Below are 25,509 nucleotides of genomic sequence, written 5' to 3' on the forward strand. Positions count from 1 at the left end.
AGGGGATGGCACCTGCCCCCGCCGCCACCCCACATTCATAGTACATGTGGAGGGGAGTCCTGGTGTCCTAAGAGGGCTAGTGAGCGCATGTTGCACTTTCAGAGATGGGCATGAGTACTAGAAGGGAAAGGAATGGGAAGCTACAAGCCAGGACGGATCATAGTTCAGCTTTGTTCAGCGGCTATGTTTCAAGCCACTAAAAGTGCCTGAGCAAGTTCTTCTCAAACGATAATATGCCTGACAATGTGGTGTAAAGAAACAAAAATCCAAGACTGGAAGAGGAAGCTGGTGAAGACAGACTGCCTTGCTTTGCGCACCAGGCGTGAGGAGTGAAACATGTGAGTTCTCCTGTTCTGAAATGGCTGCTTTTGCATTATGGAGAGGTTTTATAATGCATATGACAAATGTTCACATACAGGGGCTGGAGATGGCTTCTAAATATTGCAAATACAATTCTTCATAGACTAATTTAACCCTAAAGTAAAAATGACTTGAAGCAAGCAACACAGCAAGGTGTGGGGATAAGCCAGGCTAAGCTAATTGTCTCTGAATTGTGTTTTTGGAAATACTGGGAGATTATCACAAATCATAACTGTACAAATTGATGGAGAAAAAAAGGATGGTCATATTTGTGCAGCTAAGAGCATAAGAATAGCCTTCTGGATCAGGCAATGTCCTTCTGGATTTGTCTGATGTTGCACGGGCAGAAGGAGCCCCCACCCACCCCCCATGCTTCCCTCCTCATTTCCCACCTGGCACGCGAGTGGCATCACCGTGGCGGGGGGGGGGGGATGTTTGTGCATCCCAGCGTAGCGCATGAGTGCTTTCGCACTAGGCAGGGGCTGGACGTGTCACGTGGTGCACCCCCCCCCCCATGTGAAGAGCAAGTCAGCACCCATGACAAGCATAGCTCTCAACTTTTCCCTTTTCTTGTGAGGAATCCTATTTGGAATAAGGGAATTTCCCTTTAAAAAAGGAAAAGGTTGACAGCCATGATGGCAAGATGTGGGGAGATGAATCTTTTTCATGCAGAATAAAGGAAAGGGAGGCAAACAAGCCCAAAGTCTAGGTATGCTAACTAAGCCAAGAACTGAGCTGTGAGGAGGATTACGCTTTTGGAATAAGTAGAGAAACTGAAACATACTTAAAAATGGTGTAAACAACAGCCTTAAAACAACTATCTACATGAGAAGTAGGCATCTACAATTGCTTGTAGATGCAGGAGCAGCTGGCAACATTATAGAACAAGTGAAGCAACATTTACAGGCCTGCAGGAGTGTTTAGCACCTGAACACATCACCACTGCAGTATTTTCCATATGAATCCAAAGAGAAGCCATGAATCGAAAGGCAAACTGACTGCAGTGGTAAAATCAGCAATGAATGAATACCCTTGCGACAAATAGCATCTCCACCTCACCCAGAGAATCTGTTCTTCTCTCCCTATTCTCCTGGGGCTAATGATAGTGAGGAACAACTCTTGGGTGCCTCTGAGGTGTAGCGTAATAGGGATAAACCCGTGCCCTCTTTCTGAGCTGGGAAGTCCCTATATCCCCCTTTGTCTGGATCAGGCATAGGCAAACTCGGCTCCCTCCAGATGTTTTGAGACTACAATTCCCATCATCCCTCACCACTGGTCCTGTTAGCTAGGGATGATGGGAGTTGTAGTCCCAAAACATCTGGAGGGCCGAGTTTGCCTATGCCTGGTCTGGATCCTGAACAGAGATAGTTTGGCAGAAACACTGATGCCATTTATTTGTCAGGTGAGGACGCATCTCTTTGCCTGGACTTTTGGGCGGGGGAGAGGCATATTGAACACTTGAACTTCTAACACTGCTGGTTTTATCTGTTCACCAAATTGTCTTTCATCACTAGTTTTAATTCATTAGTTAATTTCTGGTTTGGAACACCTCGATTTCTGCCCTGGGACCAGGCCTAGATTTGGGCAAATTGCAGTTGCTTCTGTGCAAGCAGCCAGATGGCCAATTAAGTTGAAATCTAGAAGCTGCACTCGGTACGTTTTGAGCCAAGCACTACTTACTGCTGGCTGCACGTGGAGCAAGAGAGAGGAAGCCAGAACTGGCTGCAGCCATATCAGGCCGTCCAGTTGGCTCATTTTGTCTCTTATTTTGGGCACCAAAGCAGTGTGTGTAATCACTCCTTTAGGAACATGGCTGTCCTATGCTCTGTCCCCCATTCCTTTCTTTTATACCTGCATCTGATTCTAAAACGGGTTTAAGGTGATTTGAATGTGAAGCAGTCAGAGCTGAAACCAGGAAAGGCAGACTCTCCAGTGGACCAAAGGGACAGTTTATACATGGTCCAGGTCAGATTTTTGTCCTGCAAGCATTGCAATAATATAAATATTTAATAACTGTGTTCTCATCTTTCTGTCACTGCTCTTTTAGATCACGGCATTTTCTGTGTCATGCATCATGCTGAGCTGCTCTTAACAAACCATGTATTAGGTCTAACACTTGAACCTTTTACTCTGCTCTCTAAAAAAATAACAACAATGGTATTCACAATAAGCTGAGAGCGCAGGCTTGGGAGAAACCAAAGAGTCGACCCTACATTCAGCGAGACGGCTGCTTGTCACCTTACCCTGTACATTTACATTGGGTGCTATGGATACCTGGGCGCAAAACACTTTAACCTCTCATCCATTGAGAATGGAACAAGCAAGATTAAATTGCCACCTTTCTCGGAAAATAGACAGAAGCATGGGGAAAGGCCTGCTCATTTTCAGAGTTCCTACTACTGTGGATTCCCCCTGCCCAAGGAGAGCGATCATTTAATTGAATGCATTCCCAGCCAATGTGAGGCACATCTGTCCTGAAGGGCAGAAAGAGAGCGAGAGAGAGAGAAGTGTTCTTCCATAGGATTTATTCTAGCATCCCAACCAGTGAATACATGCTAGAACAGTTGTAACCAGAATAGCATTAATAATAATAAAAAATCCTCGAAACTAAAGGCATTTCCAGACTCCTGCTCTTATCAGGTGCAATTCAGTCTGGCACATTCAGGCTGATTTTGATTTGGATCTCTTGCACAGCAAACCCACTTCTCCACAGAACCAGACTTTCCATTTTTACTCTAGTCATGCGCTAGTACAATGCCCAGGATTGGCCTAAGTGTTGTTGAGTAAGGCCTGCTGGGTTTATCTTTCCAAGCCAAGATATGATGTATCCTTGCTGCTTACCAGAGGCCTTTCTGTTCAGCTTGTCACAGGGAGTGTTAGATGAATAGCTGGAATACTTTCAGGAAATAATTCTGAAGAAGCATGAATTATGCTGATGCATCAGAAACCATCATGCTTAGTAGCACCCTGCAGCTTGACAAACCCTTTGACATCAACTGCAGCAAACTTGCAATTGCACACCTTGGCACTGATTCATACATTGGTGATGATCAAACAGTGTTTATATGGTTATCACTGCACTGTTGAATTCCTTTCTGCACAAGCATCTCCCCAGAAGCGCTTGCCTCCCACAGTCTGTGATCATTCTGGCCTTTATCCGTGCCTATGTGGGTGTGTACTTTAGAATTCTAGTTTCATTTAGACCATTTAGGATGTCCTGCTTCTTATGTGATGATTTGAAGTTAGGTCTTTAAGGAGCAAAGCATGAAGTATTTTCCTGCTGCCATTTATTCAGCATTTAGTACTGAAATGCAGCCCATTTGAAAAGCGGTGGAAGATGTGTATGATTTCAGTGGGTGAGACAAAAGGAAGAGAGGGGAGAAGACCTATATATGTTACAGGTAAGAAGAGACTGGACGAGTAGTCAGCAAGCATGGAAGCACAGTGCTGGTATTATCATTCCTCTGAAGGTAATATCTGGTCTAGAGGTTCGTTATGTTTTTTTAGCTTATTTGTGATGACAAAAAATGGTTTCCACATTAGAGGAACAGGTTTTTTTTAATGTCGTTCCAGTGCAGGTGAATACTTGAAGCTATATCAAGCTGCAGTTGGACAACGTTTCTCCCTATTGGTCAACATGCAGTGGTTCTGCCATGCTGGCTGAGGTTGATGGAAGTTGTAGCCCATCTGGAGGGCATCAGATTGGGGAAATCTGCCCAAAGGAGTCAGTGCCTAAGTATTTGTTCTGATGGAGTGGAGAGATGATCTTCTTTCAGTTGCCAGCCTGATGCCCTCTAGATGTTTTGGACTCCAACTCTGAACAGCAAACTGCCGTGCTAGCTGGAGAACCAGGAGGGCACCGGGTTCACTAATCTAGTCAGTATGCTCTGGTAGAGCAAATGTTGAGTTTCAAGGTCCAGGCTTAAATCCTTGTTCGGCTGTGGAGCTTTAGATGAGTTTCTCTTTCATATTCCACTGGGAAAGTGTTATAGACTAACTTCAATCTTGAGTGTCTCTGTTTCACAACTTTGATCTTAAATACCCATTTGCAAACCTAGTCTAGGAGGAGCTTGGAGTGGTTAGTGTGTGAATGCATCTGATTATGCATTTTCTTTTATATAATCATTTTCTTTCTTTCTCTCTCTCTCTCTCTCTCTTTCTCTCTCTGCCAAAGCAATCTTTGCTGTCCAGGAAAAAAACACGCGTCTCTGAGGATAAACGGAGAAATTTTGTAAAATCATTTTATACAGTGAAACGTGCTACCAAAATAGTAGAAAAGCTCAAATGTCATGCTGATGTTTTATCTATGGAATATAACTTGGGAAGGCCAGGAGCTAGCAAAGGGAACCTCCTTCCATCAATACCCCCTTCCCCTGCACGCGCTTCTCAGAGATAGCTTTAAAAAAAACAAAAACAAAAAACCTCCTGATAGTAAATCTAGAAGGATTGATTTGCATAGTTTCCTCATCCCCTTCCTCTTGCCCTTTGGACCTGTTTGTTTGTGGATGCTTCCACTGTAGGACTGTCAGCCTCTGCAGATGGCGTGGAGGTTGACTCATTTCCTTAAGTGTCTTCAGTACTGCCATGCAGCTGGCCAGCATACCCTGTGATGTCAGACTCCTCCTCCTCTCATTCCTAGCAAGCTGTCTGGGCCTGGATGGGAGCTATGCATTGTTCTGCAGATGGGCACATGCTGTTGTCTGAAAAAGGATCTCTTCATAGCTTTCCTCTTCTTTGCAGCTTCCCTTCGTATTGGAATATCTCTGTCTTGATGGTGAATGGGTGCATCAGCTGAATGAAGGCTATGTCAGTGCCTTTAGAGAAGTCATGACAAGGAGTCAGGCCATTGGTCCATCTAGCTTAGAACAGTGCACATCAAGTGGCAGCAGTTTCCCAGGATTTCAGAAAGGAACTCTCTTTCCCAGACCTCCCTGGGGAGGGCCTCCTGCATGCAGAAGTATGTCCTCTGCCACTGAGCTCTTCCTCAAAAGGATAGCAAAGGGAACTGGGAAGTATGTATGTATCTGTTTTGTTAAGCTGAGACACTTTTCTCTGCAGACATTAGTCCTTTCCAGGAGTGCTTTTCCATGTGATCAACATTGCGGAAAGCTGGAAGGAGGGCCAAGTGTGCTCACCCCACTGTTGCCACCTGCCATGAACTGAATGGCGACTGTTTGCAGTGTGGAGCCTGCTTCAGTTGAGCATTTTAGCTGATTTCCCAGGGTTACTTAAATGTGTGGGGAGCCTATACAGGTAGACCAGGTTTCTCACTGCAGATGTGAGTGGGGAGGGAAAGCATGCCCATCTCCATATTCTCCTGCTCAAGATGCTATTTGTGTGGAGAAACAAACACCCAAAAAGTTCTATGGTTAAAATTAGATCATCATCACTTAGATTCGTAAGACCACCTCATGTCTCCATTCAGCCTCACAAAAATGTTAGGTGAGATAATTGTTCCCATTTTACAGAAGAGGATCTGGAGCTAAGAGATGAAAACTCCCATTTTTTACTTGAAGTCTGGCTCTCTGTATCTACTGGTCCATGTTAGCTCACTGAAAATCAGAAGATGGCAACTTTTGAGAAGTGTTATGGTATACTGTTAGTTGCTGTGGGCTACCTGGTTCAAATGCTCTGTCTCTCCCACCACACCTGTGAATTCACACCTGTAACCCCAATTCCTTTTTCTGCAATAGGAGGATAATATTGGGCTGTCTTGCAATGTTGCAAGGGTTACTAAGGAAATGTTTGGGAAGACATATTAATATTTCCTATGAATATTTGTGTTGTTGTTAGGACTAACATCTTCTTAGAAAAGGCTTAACCAGAAGTGAGGGGCAAAGGCCTCAGTAATGTTTGTTATCTTTTTAAAATAAAAATCATAGGGCCAAGAATAAGAGTTGTTTGGCCCTTCTTTTGTTTATTTTTCTCTGAGGATTCCCTTCACTGGGCAGAAACTGAAACCAAAAAAGGATGTTTATTCCTGTTTGTTAGTTTGAAAAGACAGGTGCAAATGCACTACCATAGTATGTTAACCACATTAGTTTCCGCAGGAAAGTGTTTGACTTGTGTACAGCTTGTATGTTCACACCAGTGAGCATTATAGGGCAGTTGTTTCTTTCTGTCTTTCCTCTGAATTTAAGAAGAAAAATAGTGCCTATCACTTTTTGCAAAGGAATGCAGAGGGGTGGGGTGGGGGGAAAGAGAGCAGTCTACCCAACTATTTATTTTCAAGAAAAAGGTAAATCAACCCCCATCATACTCCTGAGCCATCTTTCAAAACAAGATTATACCCACAAGAGAAATATCAGTTCCAGCAGAAAAGCAATGTTAAACTGCTAGTACTCTCGTAAGAAGCATGGACTTTCACCAGCAGTTACTAGGGTTTACCTGTGAGTAAAGCATGCTGGTGAACAATGTATGTATCTGCGTAAGCATACACTTTAAATTTAATTGCTCTGTGTGTTTTTTTTAAAAAAAGAGAATGAGATTTATAAATAGAATAACATTCACCGAGTCCTTCAGTTTGGATACATGCAAAGCCAGTTGTGCCATAAAACTTGTCATTTGAAGGACTAAGGCAAAACTCCATCTAACAATCACCTGCCAAATTGGTGGGTTCAATGCAAATGCTGTTTGTGGTTTTTAAAAAAACCCTATGGTCTATTGTATCTAGACTCCCCTGTGCTGAAATAATGGGCTGCGTGCCCTCTTGTGGCAGGATAGAAAATGACTTTGAAATCAAACCACCTGAGGTTCACTGTTCTCTCCTTAAGAGAGATGTTCTGTCTCTCTTGCAGGAGAGCAAACTTTTTTTTTAAGAGACTGGTGTGCAGTGGTCTGTTAGGGCAGACCTTGTTGGCAGTCGCTGCCTAGATGCTCATGCCCAGTTGCAAAATGCATGATGCTTATCTCCCTAAATGGGGTGGGGAGGGGGAAGGGATGAGCATGCCTAGTCAGTTTGTAAGGATGGGCTGTAGTTCAGTGGTCAGGTCCCAGGTTGACTCCCCAGTATTTCTGTGTGTGGCTAGCAAGGAGAACCACTGTCAGCTGAGCTAGATGAAGCACTGATCTCCTATGGTAGTCTCCTATGTTCTTCTTTGGGGTCCCCTCCTCCAAGCAAATGCTTTTATATTTTCTGACTTCTGGGGTAGGGAAAGGCACTGAATTTGCAGCTCTGTGGGGGGGGGAAGGTGTGCTGTCAGGATTTATCAATGGGTGTGCTTTCTGTGCATTTGTAGAGTAAGGGGGAAGGGATGCTTTGGAGTTGCATTGTGATGAGTTTGTTGCATTGTGATGAGAGTTGTTTACTAAAAGGTGTGTCTTGAGCACCCACTTGGATCATACATTTCCATTAGCCACATTTTCGTCCTTCTTTCCTACATGTAGAGGAATTTGTGCTGATGGCATACATAGTGTGACTTTGCTACTTCTGCATACCCTGTTTTAGTGCTGGGGCTCCCCCTGAAGCTGACTGTCCTTTTTTTTAAAAAAAAAAAGTACTTTTTTGTACTAGAGAGCCCATTTGTTTGTCTTCTGTCACTCAGTCTCCTCCACTGCTTTGCTGCTGCTGCTGCTGCTGCTGCTGCTGCTGCTGCTGCTGCTGCCCTGCATACATCTATTGAACATTCCAGGGTTATATAATTCTCTCTCAGTAATCTTGATCTCATTCTTGATCTCACGATGCAATCTTTAGTAAGTGATTCACACAGCCCACTGCCCCCAATTCACAAGTTTGTGCTAAAAGCTTTAAATTGGTCACGTATGGACTTGTGCTTCACTCTGAACACTAATAAAGAACCTATACGTAACATTTTTGCCAGGTGTTCAGTATGCTTCAAATTGATCAGTCAAGACTATTCTCCTTATGGGCATTGTCATCAAGCTGAAAACTATTAAATACCTCTCACTTGCCACATGAAAGAAAACAGTACTGTCTAAAGTCTTTCATCATTCTTTTCAGCTCCACTTGCAATGCGGTAAAACTCAAACCCATAGTTGTTGTTTGGATTTCCCGCCCAGTTTTCTGCAACAGTTCCATCAATTTCCAACTTTTCCAGGAGGCCTTAGCTGGATTTAAAATAAAAATTAAAAAATGGCCTTACTGGTTTATTTTCGGATTTTATTTTCACACCATGTAATCTGTGCTGCTGCTGCTGCTGCTGCTGCTGCTGCAGACGTTGTAAAAGAAGCCTAGAGGGGGCTGAAGTGTGGAACAAATAGACTTTAGCAGTGTGCAGCTCTCTGCTACAAATTATTTTAAAATGGGTGCTGCCTTGTGTTTCTTTTCTCTGCTGGTGTTTTCGAGAAATGCTTCCCTCCGTTGGCAAGTTAGAAGGATGGACGTGTGGTCTTATTCAAGAGGTGACTCAGATCACATGTTGAGTTCTTTATATCAAAGATTTATTACTGCCCATTTCTCATCAAGTAATACCTGCCACTGGGTCAGTGATACCTCTAGCTTTGCTTTCTCCAACTCTGATAGGCAACTCTGTATGTGCAGGAAAGCAAGTAGAGCAACAGTTTCCCTCTAGTACTTCAACAGCAGGGATGGGAAACATGTGGCCCTCCAATCATTAATTGGACTACAATTCCAACCATTCCTGACCATTGGCCATACTAGCTTGGGCTGATGGGAGTTGGAGTCAAACAACATTTGGACTAACTCTGATGGAGGGGAAGTGGTCCCAGGTTCTCTCATGACACATCTATTACAGAGGATGCAGAATCCGGAGAAGCATAGGCTGAACATTGCTACCTGATGTATTCATTTACAACTTGTAGGTTTGTTTATTTTGGCAGACCTTCAGCAAGGAGTGAGTGAGGTAGCACTGGGGTGATTTGGAGGAAGGGGTACTTTGGGTGGTGTTCCAGTGTGGTGGGCTGTGCTTGTTTACTTTTCATACTCTGCTTCTGGCTGCGTAATGGGAAGTATGCTTGAGCAGAGTTTATTGATTCATTTGATGCAACACTAAAACAGGTGCTTTCATTGTTTTGCTGTCTTGCTTAGAAGCCTCCATCTCACTGGTGATGCAAATGGACTCATGCTTGCACCTTGACATTGCCCTTGCGTTTCCACAGTGATGGAGCTTTGAGTCAGGCTGAACTTATGAGAGCTGGCATTGAATGTTAAAACCATAGAAAACACACCCACTTGAATGAGTGGTAAGAAAGCCCTAACAGCATTTTGACTGTGTTTGCCTTTAGCTAATCTCTCCCTCTCCCTCCAGTCTTCATTTCTGCTCTCCTTTCATGACCCTTCATTTGCCACCTTAAAACCAAATTAAGTTATTTGGAGTGGTGGCTAGTGCCCATTGCAACTGGTAGGGTGGAAGGCAGGGAGACCAGCAACAGGCAGACAACCAACTACTTCTAGTTTTGACCCCATCCTCCTTCCTGCTGGGTTGTACAAGGACAAAATTAAGACTGAATGTGGCCTGGACTGCATTAGGCTGGTCCTTTGCCAACATAATTTGAAACCAGTGCCATTGCACTGATATGTGACTTAAAGTGTGAAGCTTTGCCTCTTGGCAGTTAGCAACACTTCGCAGAGTCATCAAACCTAGATACAGTGGTGCCTCACAAGATGAAATTAATCCGTTCCGCGAGTCTCTTCGTCTTGCGGTTTTTTCGTCTTGCGAAGCACGGCTATTAGCGGCTTAGCGGCTTTAAGAAAAAGGAAACAAACTCGCAAGAACTCGCAAGAAGCAAGCCCATAGGGAAATTCGTCTTGCGGAACGACTCAAAAAACGCAAAACCCTTTCGTCTAGCCAGTTTTTCGTCTTGCGAGGCATTCGTCTTGCGGGGCACCACTGTATACAGCTTTTGCTGATAATGAAATGTTTCCACAGTACCTATTTCAACATGATACAATGTAGAGTAGTTTACTGATGGGGCTTCTGAAACTGCTTCCTCTCATGAATCTAAGGTAAACTGATGTCAAAATCCTAGTTTAACCTCTGAAATGTTGTCTGGTTTGGAACAATGGGATTCAGCATAGGTTCCAGATGAGTTTCTGTTGCTTCAGGAGTTGTGCTTGTGATTCTCTTTGAGTCTTTAGTCTCTTCCAGATGACCTCCTTATTGAGCATTCATCCTAATTAGTTTGCACGGAGATAAGATGACATTGGCCATTTAATGAGCATTTGTTCTGATTTGTTTGCAGAGAGGTTAAATGATATTTCAAAGCAAATGTTATCCCACACTTTCCAGGGGGTCTGTTGCCCAAGACCTCCCAATCAACTGTAAGTGCATAACCTGATTTTGCCTAGCATCTGATCTAACCTCTGAAAAGAGCTACAATCTAGAAGCGTCCTTAAACGTTTCAAGGGCTGCTCACCTTCCTTGCAAGCAAGAAAATATAACAAATGTATTTCACAGGCAATAAGCATGGTGGCCAGCCAGATGGGCGGGGTATGAATGAATGAATGAATGAATGAATGGTGCATGTGGTATCATTTGTTTTATGTATTGGAGAGTTGAGAAATGAACTGAAAATCTACCAGGCATTGAAACAACTTGGGGAAGCAAAAGTACTAAGGCATAAAAAGTGTGCTAGCATTTTAAAGGATACAACTTCCCCCAAAGATTCCTGGGAACTGTAGTTTAAGGGTACTGAGGATTGTAGCTCTAGTGGGTAATTTCAGGATTCTTCGGAGGAAGTAAGGTGCTTTAAGTGTGGTTTAAATGTATGGTATATATGCAGCTAGAAAACAATGGCAGTTGTGTAACTGTGAGCAGAAACTAATAGACATGGTACAAAAGGAGGAAAGGAGATGAGGAGGGAAAAGGCAAAGAAGCAGATGCAGGTCACAAATTCTTCATAGTTATGTAAGTATTTCACAGCCAGATGGATTGGCCACTGACAGAGCTGACTATCCTGTCTCACATCACCCTGTACTTCAGACATGTGGAATAAGACTCTAAAGATTTGGGCTTCTGAGTCACATGAATGGGAATGTTGGCCAGTCTTCTCCATTGTAGCAGATGACTAAACATGGTGTATATTTACCCCACATAGAAATCCATGAGAGGACTAATGTTCAGTGAATTATTGGCAGGCAGAAAATTGGATTTGCCACTGGCTTCATGTTTCACCATTTGCACTAATATTTCTGTCACTGTATAAAGACATTTTCCATTGTTTGGATACATTTGATTTCTGAGAAAATGAAAGTGGAACCTGAATTTTCAGTTCAGACTGCGCTTGAGCTCTTACCTTACTGTTATCTGCTGTTGGGGAATTATGTTTTAGTTTTCCCTGAATGAGCACTGCTGCTGTCAGGAGAGAGAATGCAATTATCACAATTTGGGATTGGCTGCAGAACCTGTGAGGAAGTTAACTCACCTTTTGTAATCTGGTAGAATGACAAGTCAGTGTTCATAGAAGTTACCTGGAGTGTTAAATATTGCTGGTGTGTTAGCCATAAAGGCGAAAGGGGTGGCTCACATAACGAAAGTGCATTTATGGTAAGGTGTGTGGGTAGAACATTGACACATGCAAGCACTCTGCCTGTGGCTACTGTTGTGTCTCTTTTGACCCAGTGGCACAGGCAAATGTTTCTATGATTTCCCCACTCCCCAGTGTGAGAAACAAGAAGAGATTCAGCAGAATATCCCCCCCAGCCAATTTCAGCTGCTCCCTCCTGTTTACTTGTCTTTTGGCTCATGCAAGGTTGTTGGCAACTGTTCCGTTATGCATAGGGGGAAGATCTCTGATAGAGCTTCTCTGTTGCTGGAAGGGGGCAAGAGACGAAAGCTGATATAGGAGAAAGAACTGAATGTAACAGGACCAGGGAGGAGGGATGAAGAAGCTGGCAAGTGTCGTTGTTTCCTTTGGGGAGGAGGATATAAGGGATTATCTCAGTGTGGAAAGAGAATGGGAGAGGAAATTACACAAGATGGGTAGCAATACTTTGGGATGCATATGGGGATGGAAAGGTACAAGTATAAAAGAAAAGCCTTTTCCGCTGGATCCAAAAAGCCATAATACCTTCAGAGCAAATGTCTGCACTTGGCTTGAAGAAAAATGAACGATGGAACTCATTGCCACTGTGGCAAAGAATATAGCAATTTGCAAAGATGGATTAGAAATTAGTAGAAAGCTATGTCAATAATTGTGTGCAGACTCTTCCTACATCTACCACCATTTTGAGACTAGAGGGCCTCAGCCATTTTCAGCCAACTGGGCCTTGGGCTAGCAGGTTTGAAAGCCCCCGATGTGGAAAACATAGGATTTCCTCGCTGAAAGTAATATTTGCATTGCAAATTTATTGCATGTGAACTGGGGAATGCACAACAGCATGTTGTATCTCTTTAGTAGCATCCATGGCTTCTGCATCCCACCTGTGACCTCGGACAGCTCCTCCAGCCCAATGCCCTGCATGTGTTTTAATAAGAACATACGAAGAGCCTGATGGATCAGGCCCATGGCTCATCTGTCCCAGCATCCTGTTCTCACAGTGGCCACCCACAGGCCTGTAGGAAACCCACAAGCAGGCCCCAAGCACAATAACACTCTCCCCTCCTGCCATTTCCAGCAACTAGTGTTCAGAAGCCTGATGAGCCTAAGGAGCCATTGATACCCTTATCCTCCATGAATCTGTCTAATCCCCTTTTAAAACCATCCAAATTGGTGGCCATCACTGCCCCTCGTGGGAGCAAGCTCCCTAGTTTAATTATGTGCTACAGGAAAAAGTGATTACTTTTAGATGTCTTGAATTGTCTGGCATTCAGCTTCACTGGATTTCAACTGCAGACATGCTGCCTGTGGCTGATGGGAGTTGTAGGTCAAAACATCTGGAGGGTGCCGGGTTGGGGAAGGCTGGCGAAGCAGTAATATCAGCCCATTTGCTTTTCCTGAAGGCAGCCCTGTTTAGGGAAGCTTTTAATGTTTGATGCATTATTGTATTTTAATATTTTGTTGGAAGCCACCCAGAGTAGCTGGGGAAGCCCAGCCAGATGAGTGGGGTATAAATAATATATATTATTATTATTATTATTATTATTATTATTATTATTATTATACCTGTTAACACACAGGCAATCACTGCTTCTCACCGAAGGAGATGGAGCTGCAACACATGGTCTTAAAATAAATTAGTTGTTTGTTTGTTTGTTTTGCAGTTTAATCTTTGCTTTGTTGAGGCCTCCAGTCCAGGCTTGATATGAATCTTCCCCCACTTTCCCCAAAACAACCCTAAACTGGCAGCCCAAATTTTTCCTCAATGAGTGTACAGGGTTACAAAGAATATCCATTCATTCTATTGTATATAAACATTGTGACAAGTTTGCTTCGATGGGTGTGCATGTTCTTGTGCAAAGTTCACACATCTATCTATCTATCATCTACCAAAGTACTTCTATACTGCAGTTTCATTAAAAAACAACAACATTGGTTTACAAATAAACACACAAAAATCCAAATAAGTTTAAAAAGCAACAGCAGATGGTATACGCAGCCATAAATGGTTTTCCCAATACCCGTGTGTGAAATGGCTCAGTGAGTTAATACTCCTGCACTTACCCAGTTTTCCTTTTCTATTATGAGCTCATAATTTTTGTGGAGCCCTTTCCATGTGTTAGAAGGTTTGAAGATCAGTCACTACTTGTTAGCTTGTTTTAATGCAGGGGCCAGTGCTAAACCCCCCGGCCCTAGGCTAGGCAGCGCTCCACAAAGACCCAGCGCAGGGGCAAACCAGATGGGAACGGCCTGCCCAACCTGAACACTCAGGCCACTGTCTTTCCCTCTAGCCGCTCCACATTCTTCCCCAATAAAAAGGAAGTGACTCGCATTTACGAATGAGGAATGCAGTGGCTCCCATGCTTCACTTAATTTCAGTCACTAATTTCACAATTAATAGAGAAGGAAAAGAATTCCAGCACTCTTTCTAAAATCCCCTAATAGTTCTGAGGAATAGTCATACGTTGTCTGAAACACAGGAGGGAGTGGACAGCCTCCTCTTGCCTTCCCTAAATGATGCCCTGGGGTTGGGGATGTTTATGAAGCAGCCCAGCGGTGAGCATTTACTGGGTGCTGACTGTCACACCTTTTGTGTAATTTGCCTTTAAGTCGGGTCTCACTTCAGCTTTACTGCCTGTTTACTGCGACAGTAGAGTTCAGTGCATGCCAAAATGTACTACTCAAACTTAGTTTCTCCCTAATTTCAGATTCCCAATGCTTGATAGAACTATTTGGGTTCTGGAGCATTTTCCATAGTGCTGTGCAATCCATTTGTAAGTAAAGTATTGTCCCATACCCGGCTTCTCCCTTAATGAACATAGCACTCAGCTGTTAATGAAGGAAAGTGAAGCTTATATTTTGAGTATGCCACCCAGTTCAAGTTTGGGCCAGGATCATTAAGTATGTAATCCTATACACACTTAACTAGGAGTAAATTTCATGGAATTTAATGGGGCTTTCCCCTGAGTACATATGCATAAGCTTGAACTGTAATTTATTCATATATTGATGTGAAAGCAGTTGATGAATGCAATAAAAGCACATTTGAAATTTGGATAGTATAGCTGGCAGGGGTTGATGAAATTCACAACATCCATTTTCTTAAATATCCAAATGGATTAATTTTGGGTTTCACTCCTGATGTTGACTTTCACTTACTTGTTGAAGCTGGGTTGCTGAGAATCCCAAACATTTATTGTGCTTCAGGGTGTGGAAGACAATAGATGGAGAAGTTATAGTTTGTACCAGCTCTTCATATGCCTGGCTACTGTTAAGGAACAAACCGGGGGGCGGGGGTTGTAAAAAGGGTTCACTGTGCTGTCCTAGTTATCTCTCAACTATGTGAGGTATGGATGTGAGGGCGATCTGGCTGCGACATCTGTCACCCCATTGATTGCCAGGGTTGATTCGGCTGATCTGGCTGGCTAGGCGGGTGTCCCCTTCTTCCCTCACCGCTCCATGTGCGTCCCTCCCGAAGCTGCGCGCTCGGTGGAAGAGGACGACCATCCCAGATAGGAGGAGTGTACCATTCTTCGGTCAAGGGTATACGATAGCTGCACTTCCCTGCTAGAACCTCCAAACAAGCTCCAGAAAGCAATTTCTTGTCCCGTGACTCATGTGATCTCTACTTTTGGGGACTTTATATCTTTACAGGAGCAGGAAGATTCAGATCCGGAACATTCCCCCTCATTTACAGTGGGAGGTAAGTGTACAGAAGGTTTTATTATTTCCTGCTACCTCCTTTCCCATAAGAAAATAAGTCTATTTTCTTACTTGTTTACGGCATTTAACCAGGCCACCCAGTAACATGGTTTTCTGGGCAGCTGACAACATCTAATAAAAAAAATAATACAATATTAAAACCACAATATCATAAAAAAGAAATTGCAGCACAAACATTTCCAGCAGAGAGACAGAGAGAAATGTAGTTTTCCCACAAGTATAAAAATACACAGCATATAATGCAGTGGTTCAAAATGCTAAGATCATGGGTTTTTAAAGGTTCACGATGTATTTGTGCTAAAGTTATCCAGGGTGTTGCAGCAAGTGTCCTCCAGATAATGAAATCGTCATTGGCTGCCACTTCTCCATTGACTAGACGTTCTTTAGCTAAATTGGGATTTAGGGTCCAGGTGGCCTTCCTGATGTGGTAGGACTCATAACTCCCCACTACTGCCAGCTAGCATGGCCAGTGGACAAGGGTCATGGGAAATGTAGTCCATCTGCATCTGAAGGACCATAGATTCCCCATCCCTGGTGTGTGGAGAGTGGTGTTGACAGAGAAGCACACCAAAGTGCCCAAAGGGAGTTTAATGACTTCTGTCTTGCAGGTGGTCTGTGTAGTCCCTTACAGCTTTTTAAAATCAGCCGCCTGATTTTTCTTCTCAAAACTGAATAAAACTGGGGACTGGCCTGCAGTGCCTATTATGAACATACAGTCCCACCTTATGTTCCCCCCTTAGGACTTAATTATCTCATTCAGTTTTTTAACATTCATTTCATTACAATTATTTCTATCCTGGCTTTCAGGATAAGAATCCTTCCAAAGCAGCTGAGAGGAAACATTAAATTGCATTTAAAAACGAAAGAAAAGAGGAAACAGTACTGATATAGTAAAGAAAATCAGGATCCTTCCCACAGGGCAGTTGGTGGTAAAAAGGTTTCTCTTCATGGGAAATCTTAGTTTCACACTATATTTGAAGCCTACATACACAGAAAAAGCCCCAACAACCATGCCCCTATAGGATATGTGGCCTGCTGCTATGGAAAGAGGAACATGTGATCAGGGATCTCGCTTTGCATTGGAAACCCATTCTCTTTCCAGATATCCAACATATTTGTACCATTGTGATTTTCATTGCTTTTTTTTTTTAGTGATTTGCTTGTTGCTTGTTTTTTTAAAAAAATAATCTTTACATCATTTTTATTTGTTTGATGTTCCCTGCCATGGCCTCTCAGTGGAAAGGTGGGATTCAAATGTTTTAATAAATAAATGCAACAGGAGAAATCGGGGGGGGGGGGGAATGTTTATCACACAGCAAGGACAGCTTAAACGACCTCTTGCGGTGGCCACATCCTAACAAAAGAATCCAGTGGAAGTTTGAACAGTGTGATCCAAATAGTAAGCAATGTGCATTGTCCATGTTTTGGGTATAGGGAGAAGCTCCCCCAATGTTTTTTGGCAGGGAGCAGTGCCCCCCAATATTGAGGGAGCTGCCCTATGACCACCAGGTGCCCTCCATGTGCCACAGCCCAGGAGCTGGGCTGCAGCTGTGATGAGTGAAGCAAAGATCGTCATGTGACACGTCACGTGACCACGCCCCCTCAGTGTGGGAGGCAAGTTGGTGCCCCTGAATAAGAACAGCCTGTATCAACAAGGTAGAACATCTGGGCCTGGACAAAAAATTGTGAGCATCATCTGGGGCTTTATCTGCTCCGTTGACACCCTGCATTGGGAAGGCCTGACTCTGGATCCATCACTACAGCACACATGATGAGGCAGTGTGATGTGAAAGCCTAGGGTTCGTTAGTCTCGAGGGTTATAGAAAGATTTTTCCAGAATACATCTTTTTGTGGGGGGGGGAAGCCTTTTGGGGTACAGGAACTTTTGCTGAAGGGGCCTCTTATGCTGATCCTGTCAGCCATAAGGCATAAGCTTGCTTGTTACACACTGGGTGCTGAGCATCAGGAATGACTACATGGCGTTAGTTGTTTTTCTTAGTCATCCTCATTCCCACAAGGACGATGACAAGGCTCTGATTAGAAGGCCCCCTTGCTGCTTCAGTACAAAAGTTCACATGACTCACTGGCAGTAAGTCAGGTGGTTGAATTCCTGGTTTCAGGTGTTGGATGAACAGGACAGCTTAAATTTTTAGTTCTGGGAAGGGTGCTTCCTGACAATCTGTGCCTGTGGCTCTTTAGGAGGGAAGAGTCACACTTTAATGCTTCTTGGAGGTTTACTGCTATGGCTGTTAGCCAAGGTGTCTAGGATGCATCTTTGTAGAGCCATATTTTTGCAGTGCACAAAGAGGACCTCCTGTGCCCAATCTCATGCCCTGAAGCAAGACCTCCCATGACTGAATTCGCCCCTATGCGCAACATGTTGAAGTTAGACCCTCAGTGAGTTATGCTCATGCCAGACTTCCCTGTAGGACAGGAAATAATTTTAGAATAACCTGCCTGGCTGACTTTTAAAAAAGCAAGTTGTTGGTTTAGTTACTAAGTCTCTGAGGCAGTCCCACTCTCCTCTTCATGCTGCAGCTGAAGTGGAGAACCTGTGGCTCTCCAGATGTTGCAGGATTACAACCCCCATCACCCCTGATCATTGGCCATGCTGGCTGGGCCTGATGGGAGTTGGAGTCGACGACCTGCAGAGGACCAGAGGTTCCCCATCTCTGTTCTACCAAATATATGTTAGAGCCAAGGACTGATCCAGTTCTGATCCTTGGTTAATTTATTGGCCTAGCTGTGACTGATTATTGAGAGAAGTCTAGGACTTTTTGTTAGGTTCTGCCTCAGAAAGCTATTTCATGCTTGCAACTACACCAAATCCCTTTAAACAAATGTTGGGAATAGTTCTAGCCTACAAAGGTAAAGGCAAATTACTCAGACATTATTACGGCTCTGAAATCCTTGATGAAACAATTGTCTCTTACCACAGGCTTGGAGCCTAAGAGACATGCATTGATCACTGGTTTGTTATGATGAGAACGTTCTGAGACAAAATTTGTGCCTCATTCATCCAAACTATTTCCCCTCACGTAGTGAATCCTGGTTTCTCTTTCAGGTACTAGATGGTCTTTTAGCTCAGCATGGGATGGTAGAGAATGTGGAACAAGGTAAGGAAATGTCTTGCTACTCTCACTCTTATCGTTGGTTTTTATTCAGGCATCTTGAGCCTTTCATATAGCTTTAAGTGCTTATATATAAATGATTCATTTCACGGGGACTGTTGTACTTATTAAACATCTGCTTCATAGTACTCTGGAGTAATGTGCGTCCTTACTGTCTCCCGTGCAATAAAATACAGGGACATATTTTAATAGGGTATAAATATGTAACATGTATAGGAAAAATTGTCTTGAAGCACCCCCCAAACATAGAATTATTCTGGACTTCAGGGTAATCACTGAAGAAAAGCTTATCCAATAGCCACTTCACAAGTTGGTTTTGACACACAGGCGTATTGGCACAGGAGAAACATTGTCATGTGTGAAGTGTCTAGCTGTCGGGAGAACACTTATTGAGCTTGTGTGATTGACACCAGATTCAAAGCAAACGTACATCCACTTTCTTATCCCCAAATCCTCTGAAGGGAGACTCTTGCTGGATGCAAGAGTACTGATTTATCTGACTGCATTTTTAAATAAGTTGTGTTATTCTTTCAGGGAGCTTGAGATACTAAAACTTGCTTGCTTGCTTCTGCAACAGTGGCAGATCAAATAAACTATTAGGCCTCTTCCTTCAAGCTGCAGGGTTCTGACACTCTCAGCATTAAAAACTTCAGGCCAGAAGTCAGAATCTGCGGATGACCACACGCCAAAGACGTTACAAAGACTGATAGTTTCACATTATGACAGCCAAGTGATTTCCACATTCCTGGCCTTTCCCCCTTTGCTGTCTAGACCACTTAACCACACACAGCTGAGCACATATGTGTATCTGAGAGGATGCAAGAGAATTACTATCTTACTAGTTCTGGAGCATTTAGATTAGTCTAGATATAGGGAAAATGGAAGGCACACCCACAATATACCATGTGCTTGTTTGTATTTGTTGCAACTTGGGCAGTAGTAGTGCCCTGTATTTGTGTGTGATATTGAGAATGATCTGTATCTCCTTGGTTTACCTAATATTCATAGTGTCTTTCTGTTGAAATATGAAGAAAACTCAGTTGGGGTTCATACATTGGCCTGGAGGCAGGTTTTCAGCATAAAACCAGAAGCACTGGATATAGAAACAAACCAGAATGAACATGTTCTCCGTGTTATGTTATTATGCCTGATGTGTTTCAGAATTAGAAAATTCCTTCATTGGGAGCAACTTACATTTCTTATGGACAATTTGCAAAGATAAACCTCTGTAGCTTTCTCCTTTCTTGGTTTCTATTGATTCTAATTCTGAAAAAACACTTTGAGCATAATGAAACATTTTGTTGTTTTTAGAACCTGTTCTCTCTGGGGTTTTCAAGACTTTCAGTATAAACCCCTGTTTTGCCTATGAGATTTTTTTAGATTTAAAAACTACGCAGTAAATTAGGTTAGTTGTCTAGTCACAACTTGCTTCTGTCTTTTCATTCAGCAAATTCTACCCTGACAGACACAATATCCTGTAAAAGAAATGATTGCCATCATGCTAATCTTTCAAGAGAATTAATCTATGAATGTAACCAACAGTCATGAAAATGCTTATCAAAGTCATCTCATTAAACAGAAAGCTGATAGAGGGACATGCTGGAGGAACTGGTTCACAGGATTATTTTAACCCATGACCGCCATGGGAAAATAACTGTTTTTGTCATTTATGTGCATAGAAAGTCACAGGCTAAATTCATCCTGGATATGGTTTTTCATGGTGCTGTGAGCTAACTGAAATGTGGGATAGTGATGGGTTGCCAAAAGCCAAATCCAGGCCAAATTCAGCCAATGACACTGCATCTCCAAATCGGCCTATCATAGCCTGTAGTGAAGTTCTGAATCTCCAACATAGCTGCTGTGGGCCGAGGTGACCATGTGAGTTTCTTAGGACGCAAGATTCTCAGTATGAAGTTCTAGAAAACATTTTGTATGACAATGAATACGGAGGATGGGGTTGAGAGAAACTCACTAAATTAATATGATTCAAAACAGAAGCTCCTCTTGTGATATTCTCCCACATGGTAACCCAAACATTTGTTTCTCTCTGCTCCCCTTCAGTTAATACAGAATCAGAGACAGCAGTTGTCAACGTTACATATGCAACAAAAGAAGAAGCAAAAGTGTAAGTGGCAGTTCTAAGTGTAATTTTTACTCTTTCTTATCTTTCTGCTCTGTTTTTTCTCCTGACAATGTTCCCTGAATTTTCTTCCTTTATTTGCTGCAACAAAACTAGTGTGTGGTGCATTATGGCCTAGCTACCACTGTACCAGAAACATCCATCTATCTACCTGTCTGTGCTATTTGAGTGCTAACCAATGAACGGTTTCTTTGAGGGCCAAGCAGAATAGCTACTGAGAAATGGGAGCACCCTGTTTCACCGGGATGGGGAAGCTGTGGCCCTACCAGATGTTGCTGGGTTTTAGCTTTGATCAACCCTATCCAACCTGACACTTGGTCAGGAAGATGGAAGTTGTGGTCCAGCAACATCAGAAGGAACACAAAGTTCCCATCCCTTATGTATGAAGTGCCAAATACTTCCAGCAAATGAAAAAGGGGACAATGGATTCAACATTGCTTTGACCAGTGGAATTTTATTCTAAGGACAGGACTGGCAAGCACCACCTTTGTGTCCATAGAAAAACAGAATTAGGGTTCCTTTATTTAGTGCACTTAGCTGCAGATAGTAAACAATATCCACAAAATGCAAAATAATATTAGCTAATTTGGCATTGGTAGTCTTTTTTTAACCTTTTAGTGATTGCTAATCATTTTTGGCATGAATGTGTTTTTCACAAAATATGGACAGTTATATTCTCAAGAGTAGACTACTAATTTTCACAGTTTAGCCTTTTCAGTTGAGTTTTCTGTTTCACAATCCGCTGAATAATAATTCACAGGAATCACTTGCAAGAGCCACAAAACAGAGCTGGGCAGAAGTAGTTATCACCTACTGATAACTTCCTAGGTGATTTGAAGTAGATTAACAAGGAATTTTGACTCCCAGTTGTTCACCAATAGTAACAGCATCTAAAAACTCCCTCACCCCAAATCTTCAACCTTTTTAGACTGGGGACCCAAAAATGTATTTGGAAACACATTTTTTAATCTTCTACCATATAATAAATGGCCGTAGTGCTCCTGTTGTGACCCACCAGTTGAAGACCAGCACACTCAAATCATACTACTGAAATGAAGGAAGTTTTTTTTGGGGGGTGGGGCTGAGAAAATATAAAGAACTGAACCAAGGAATGCTGTTGGATTTTTCTTTAGGGTTAGTTTATTGTCAGGGAGGGAAAAAAAATCCCCTTTTTTCTGTTTCAGAGCAATTGAGAAGCTTAGTGGTCACCAGTTTGAGAACCATTCCTTCAAGATTTCCTACATCCCAGACGACGAGGTGAGCTCCCCTCAGCCCCCTCAGAGATCCCGGCGTGGGGGCCACTCTTCCAGGGAGCAGGGCCCCTCCCCTGGGGGCTCCTCGCAGCCCAAACAGCTCGATTTCCCACTACGGATCCTGGTCCCCACGCAATTTGTTGGTGCGATCATAGGAAAGGAGGGCTTGACCATAAAGAACCTTACTAAGCAAACCCAGTCCAAGTAAGTACCACAAATGGTTTAATTTCCTTCCACAGGGGCTCTGTCTGTAGCCTTTATGTCCCTAGTTTGTGATTTTTTAAAAGACCAAATGCAGAGCAATGGGCTCTGATGTGCATTGTGTAGCAAAAGCTTTGTCTCTTGCAGCAAATTTTAATCCCGTTCTGATGTGTTTTGTATACCTATGTGGAAGTTGTGGCTTGATAGGTATTACAGCCCTGCAACTGTGATGGTTAAATTGTCCTTTTCAGACTCACCGTGTGTTTGCAGAAATTCTGGATAATTTCACTAACCTGTTTTGTTATGTACTGTCACCCAAAGCCCCTTTCCCCAGAGTTTGTTGTTGTTACTGCTTCTGCTACTGTTGCTGTTGCTGCTGCTGCTGCTGCTACTACTGTTTTACCACCAGCAGCCGATAGCTGGTTGCTGCTATTCAGAACCAAATATCTTCTGCATAACTGGGGTGCAAGGGGTGTTTACAATATTTTAATCATTTTGTCATCAAATTGCTACTGTAAATCTTTTCTGTAAGCTCCTCCATCTCTTCCTGGAATAGTTTAATAACTGTACTCTAACTCTGATCATGTCATCTGCGATTTAGCCAGAAAAACATATTGTGTGCAACAACATTATGCGTAGGAGATCATCAAAACCATCAAAAAGTTCAAGTATTTATAAGAAAATATATATGATCCTACAACTAAGAGAGACCTTCATTTTGCATTAGGAAGCTTGCTATTCTTGTGAAAGCATTATCTGAGCTAGTCAAAGTAAAAAAGATGAGGGAGCCCTCTCATCTCCTTTAGAGAGGAGCAAGAATTCATTTGACTATATTATTTGATGCTTGGTATTCTTAAGAGCACAATAGTTTTTTCAAGGAAGTTTTACATTGGATGTAAAATGCTATATATGTTACATTACAGTGTACAATTTGGGTTTTATTGAAGCTGAAACCCATTCCTTAGGTGTAAAGACCTTGGAGAAGGAAAGTCTATATCAAAGCTTGCTTTGGCGAGACACCTAAGTATAAACCTGTGTGAGATAGAAAGGGCAGGAGTCTGCCTGTCCTGATCACAGTTTGAACTTGTTCTGCCTCTGGCTCCAGCAGAAGTAACTGCGCTTCTTGTTTCCGCAGGGTGTGTGTGCATAACATCCCATGCATGCAAACTACATGATGGTGATCCTGGAAATTACTGCATGGTTTGGGCTTACGGTCATTGAGCTTTACGCTTTTTTTGTCTTGTGCAAATATTGCATCCAATGTATGGCCACCTGGTGGACCTAGAAGTGGGACATGCATGCCTGATGAATGGGTGTGATCCCATCCAGTCTACTCTGCTACATACCTGGGCTCTCCTCCAAACTAGTTCCACATTTGTCATTTTTAGTCAGCAGTGTTAAGCTCCCACACTACTTTTCTTTTGCCACACTGTAAACAAGGATGCCACAGGATAATGGCAGTGACTAGCAGGTCTGCTTAACCCAGCGGTGGAGAACCTTTAGCCCTCCAGATGTTGCTGGACTGTCTCTCCCATCATCCCTGACCATCAGCCATGTTGTGTGTTGCTGATGGGAGTTGGAGTTCAACGATATCTGGAGGGCCACATGTTCCCCATACCTTATTGAATCCTTCTAAGTTCCTTGTCCCAGAGCCACCACCCACCCCAATATTGGGATGCTATGGCTTCTTTACACGTGTGATGTTCTCCTGCACTGCACCCCAGACGAAGGCCAACACAAAGGAAACCGGTGCCATGTGAAGGTTAAATGGCTCAGTGTGGCAGCTGCTTCTCGCAGTACAAGACGTTTTGTGTGCAGTGCCACATAGATTGGGCTGATCTTTTTGATTTAATTTTACTTATTTATTGGGTGGGCGAGCCTCATGGTGGCATGGAGAAAAATTGCCTGGTCTCCAGGATGAGCTGCTACCCACAGACAGCTTGTCTTGCCCACAGGAAGCCATTTACAACAGCCTCCACATAGTGACTGTTTCATGTGCACCAGCCTTCGAAGATGCCTTATAAGATATTGCATTGTTTTCCATTTCTGCAAGGTCACTCACAATCTGAATCGAAATGCTAGCTTGGTTTTTAAATGCATGCAAATTGTGTTAATGTCAAAAGGCCAATGAATTATGTATTTTTAAATACATTCTTTGAGTCTGTTTATACATATGATTCTGGGAGCATAAAGGGCCATTTCTGTACCGGCAGTCTAGCTGGTGTGGGGTAGAAGCACTTTGGGGACGTTGTCTGTGGTCTCCCTGACTCTCATCATGATGGTGACTCATGAAACAGCACTCTCACGTGGGTGGGGTGATGATGCAGCTTGTTTGAACCAGTCCTGTGCGTGAATCGAGCATGAAGATGCTGTGGCCCTCCAGATGTTCTGGGACTTCAACTCTCATCATCCCTGACCATTGGCCATGTTGGCTGGGGCTGGTGGGAACTTGAGTCCAACAACATCAGGAGGGCCACAGTTTCTTCATACCTTATGTGAATGATTATACAGTGGTGCCTCGCAAGACGAAATTAATTCGTTCCGCGAGTTTTTTCGTCTAGCGAATTTTTCGTCTTGCGAAGCACGAAATCCCATAGGAATGCATTGAAATTCAATTAATGCGTTCCTGTGGTCAAAAAAAGTCCAAACAAAGCCAAATTTGGTACAACAAGAGTTTATTAAGTGCTCTTTAAAGTCACACATACTGTAAAGAGCATTTCAAAAATTGAAGGAACAATAAATTAAGTTTCTAAACATGACAGAAAAACATTTAAAAACCAACAAAGTGTACAGTACATTTTCTAAGACTCTGGGGGACAACTCGAAGAAGGTTCCTCTTCCACTCTTTGCTTTTTGCTGAAGAACCCCCTCCTCAACTGTTCCCCCAGCCACCCACCACACAGAAATTCAAATCCAGAAATTTTTTTTAAAAACAGCAGAGTGGCCCAATGGTCACAGAAAATCATAAAAATGCAGAAAAAAACCATACAAGCTTCCAGATTCTTGCAAACCCCTCCCCAACACCAAGCCCTTGAATTCCAAACACCCCAACCCAAAATCCAAAAACCCCCAAAAATTTTTTAAATGTTTAACTTACCAAATGGCTGCAAAAGAAGTTTTGGAAAAGCTTCAAAAATCACCAAAGTCTTCAAAAACCTCAAAAAAGGCTACCACACCGCGTTCTATGAGTTGCTCCTCGAAGTCAAGTCGCAGCTGTATTAACGGTGTTAAGAAAAAGGAAACA

At 43.0% G+C, this 25,509-nt stretch overlaps 1 protein-coding gene across 2 annotated transcripts in view; it reads left to right on the forward strand.

Annotated features, from left to right (window-relative positions):
- IGF2BP2 (insulin like growth factor 2 mRNA binding protein 2) overlaps window positions 1-25,509 on the forward strand; it is a 61,718-nt gene that overhangs the window by 19,310 nt on the left and 16,899 nt on the right. For both annotated transcript variants that reach the window (XM_081006683.1, XM_081006684.1), the window contains exons 3-6: window positions 15,472-15,520; window positions 18,605-18,656; window positions 20,733-20,796; window positions 21,996-22,268. In XM_081006683.1, coding sequence (XP_080862809.1) covers window positions 15,472-15,520; window positions 18,605-18,656; window positions 20,733-20,796; window positions 21,996-22,268 — 438 coding nt within the window. The remainder of the gene's footprint in view (window positions 1-15,471; window positions 15,521-18,604; window positions 18,657-20,732; window positions 20,797-21,995; window positions 22,269-25,509) is intronic.

Source organism: Podarcis pityusensis (assembly GCF_964106645.2).
Source record: "Podarcis pityusensis genome assembly, chromosome: 5".
Lineage (NCBI taxonomy): Eukaryota > Metazoa > Chordata > Lepidosauria > Squamata > Lacertidae > Podarcis > Podarcis pityusensis.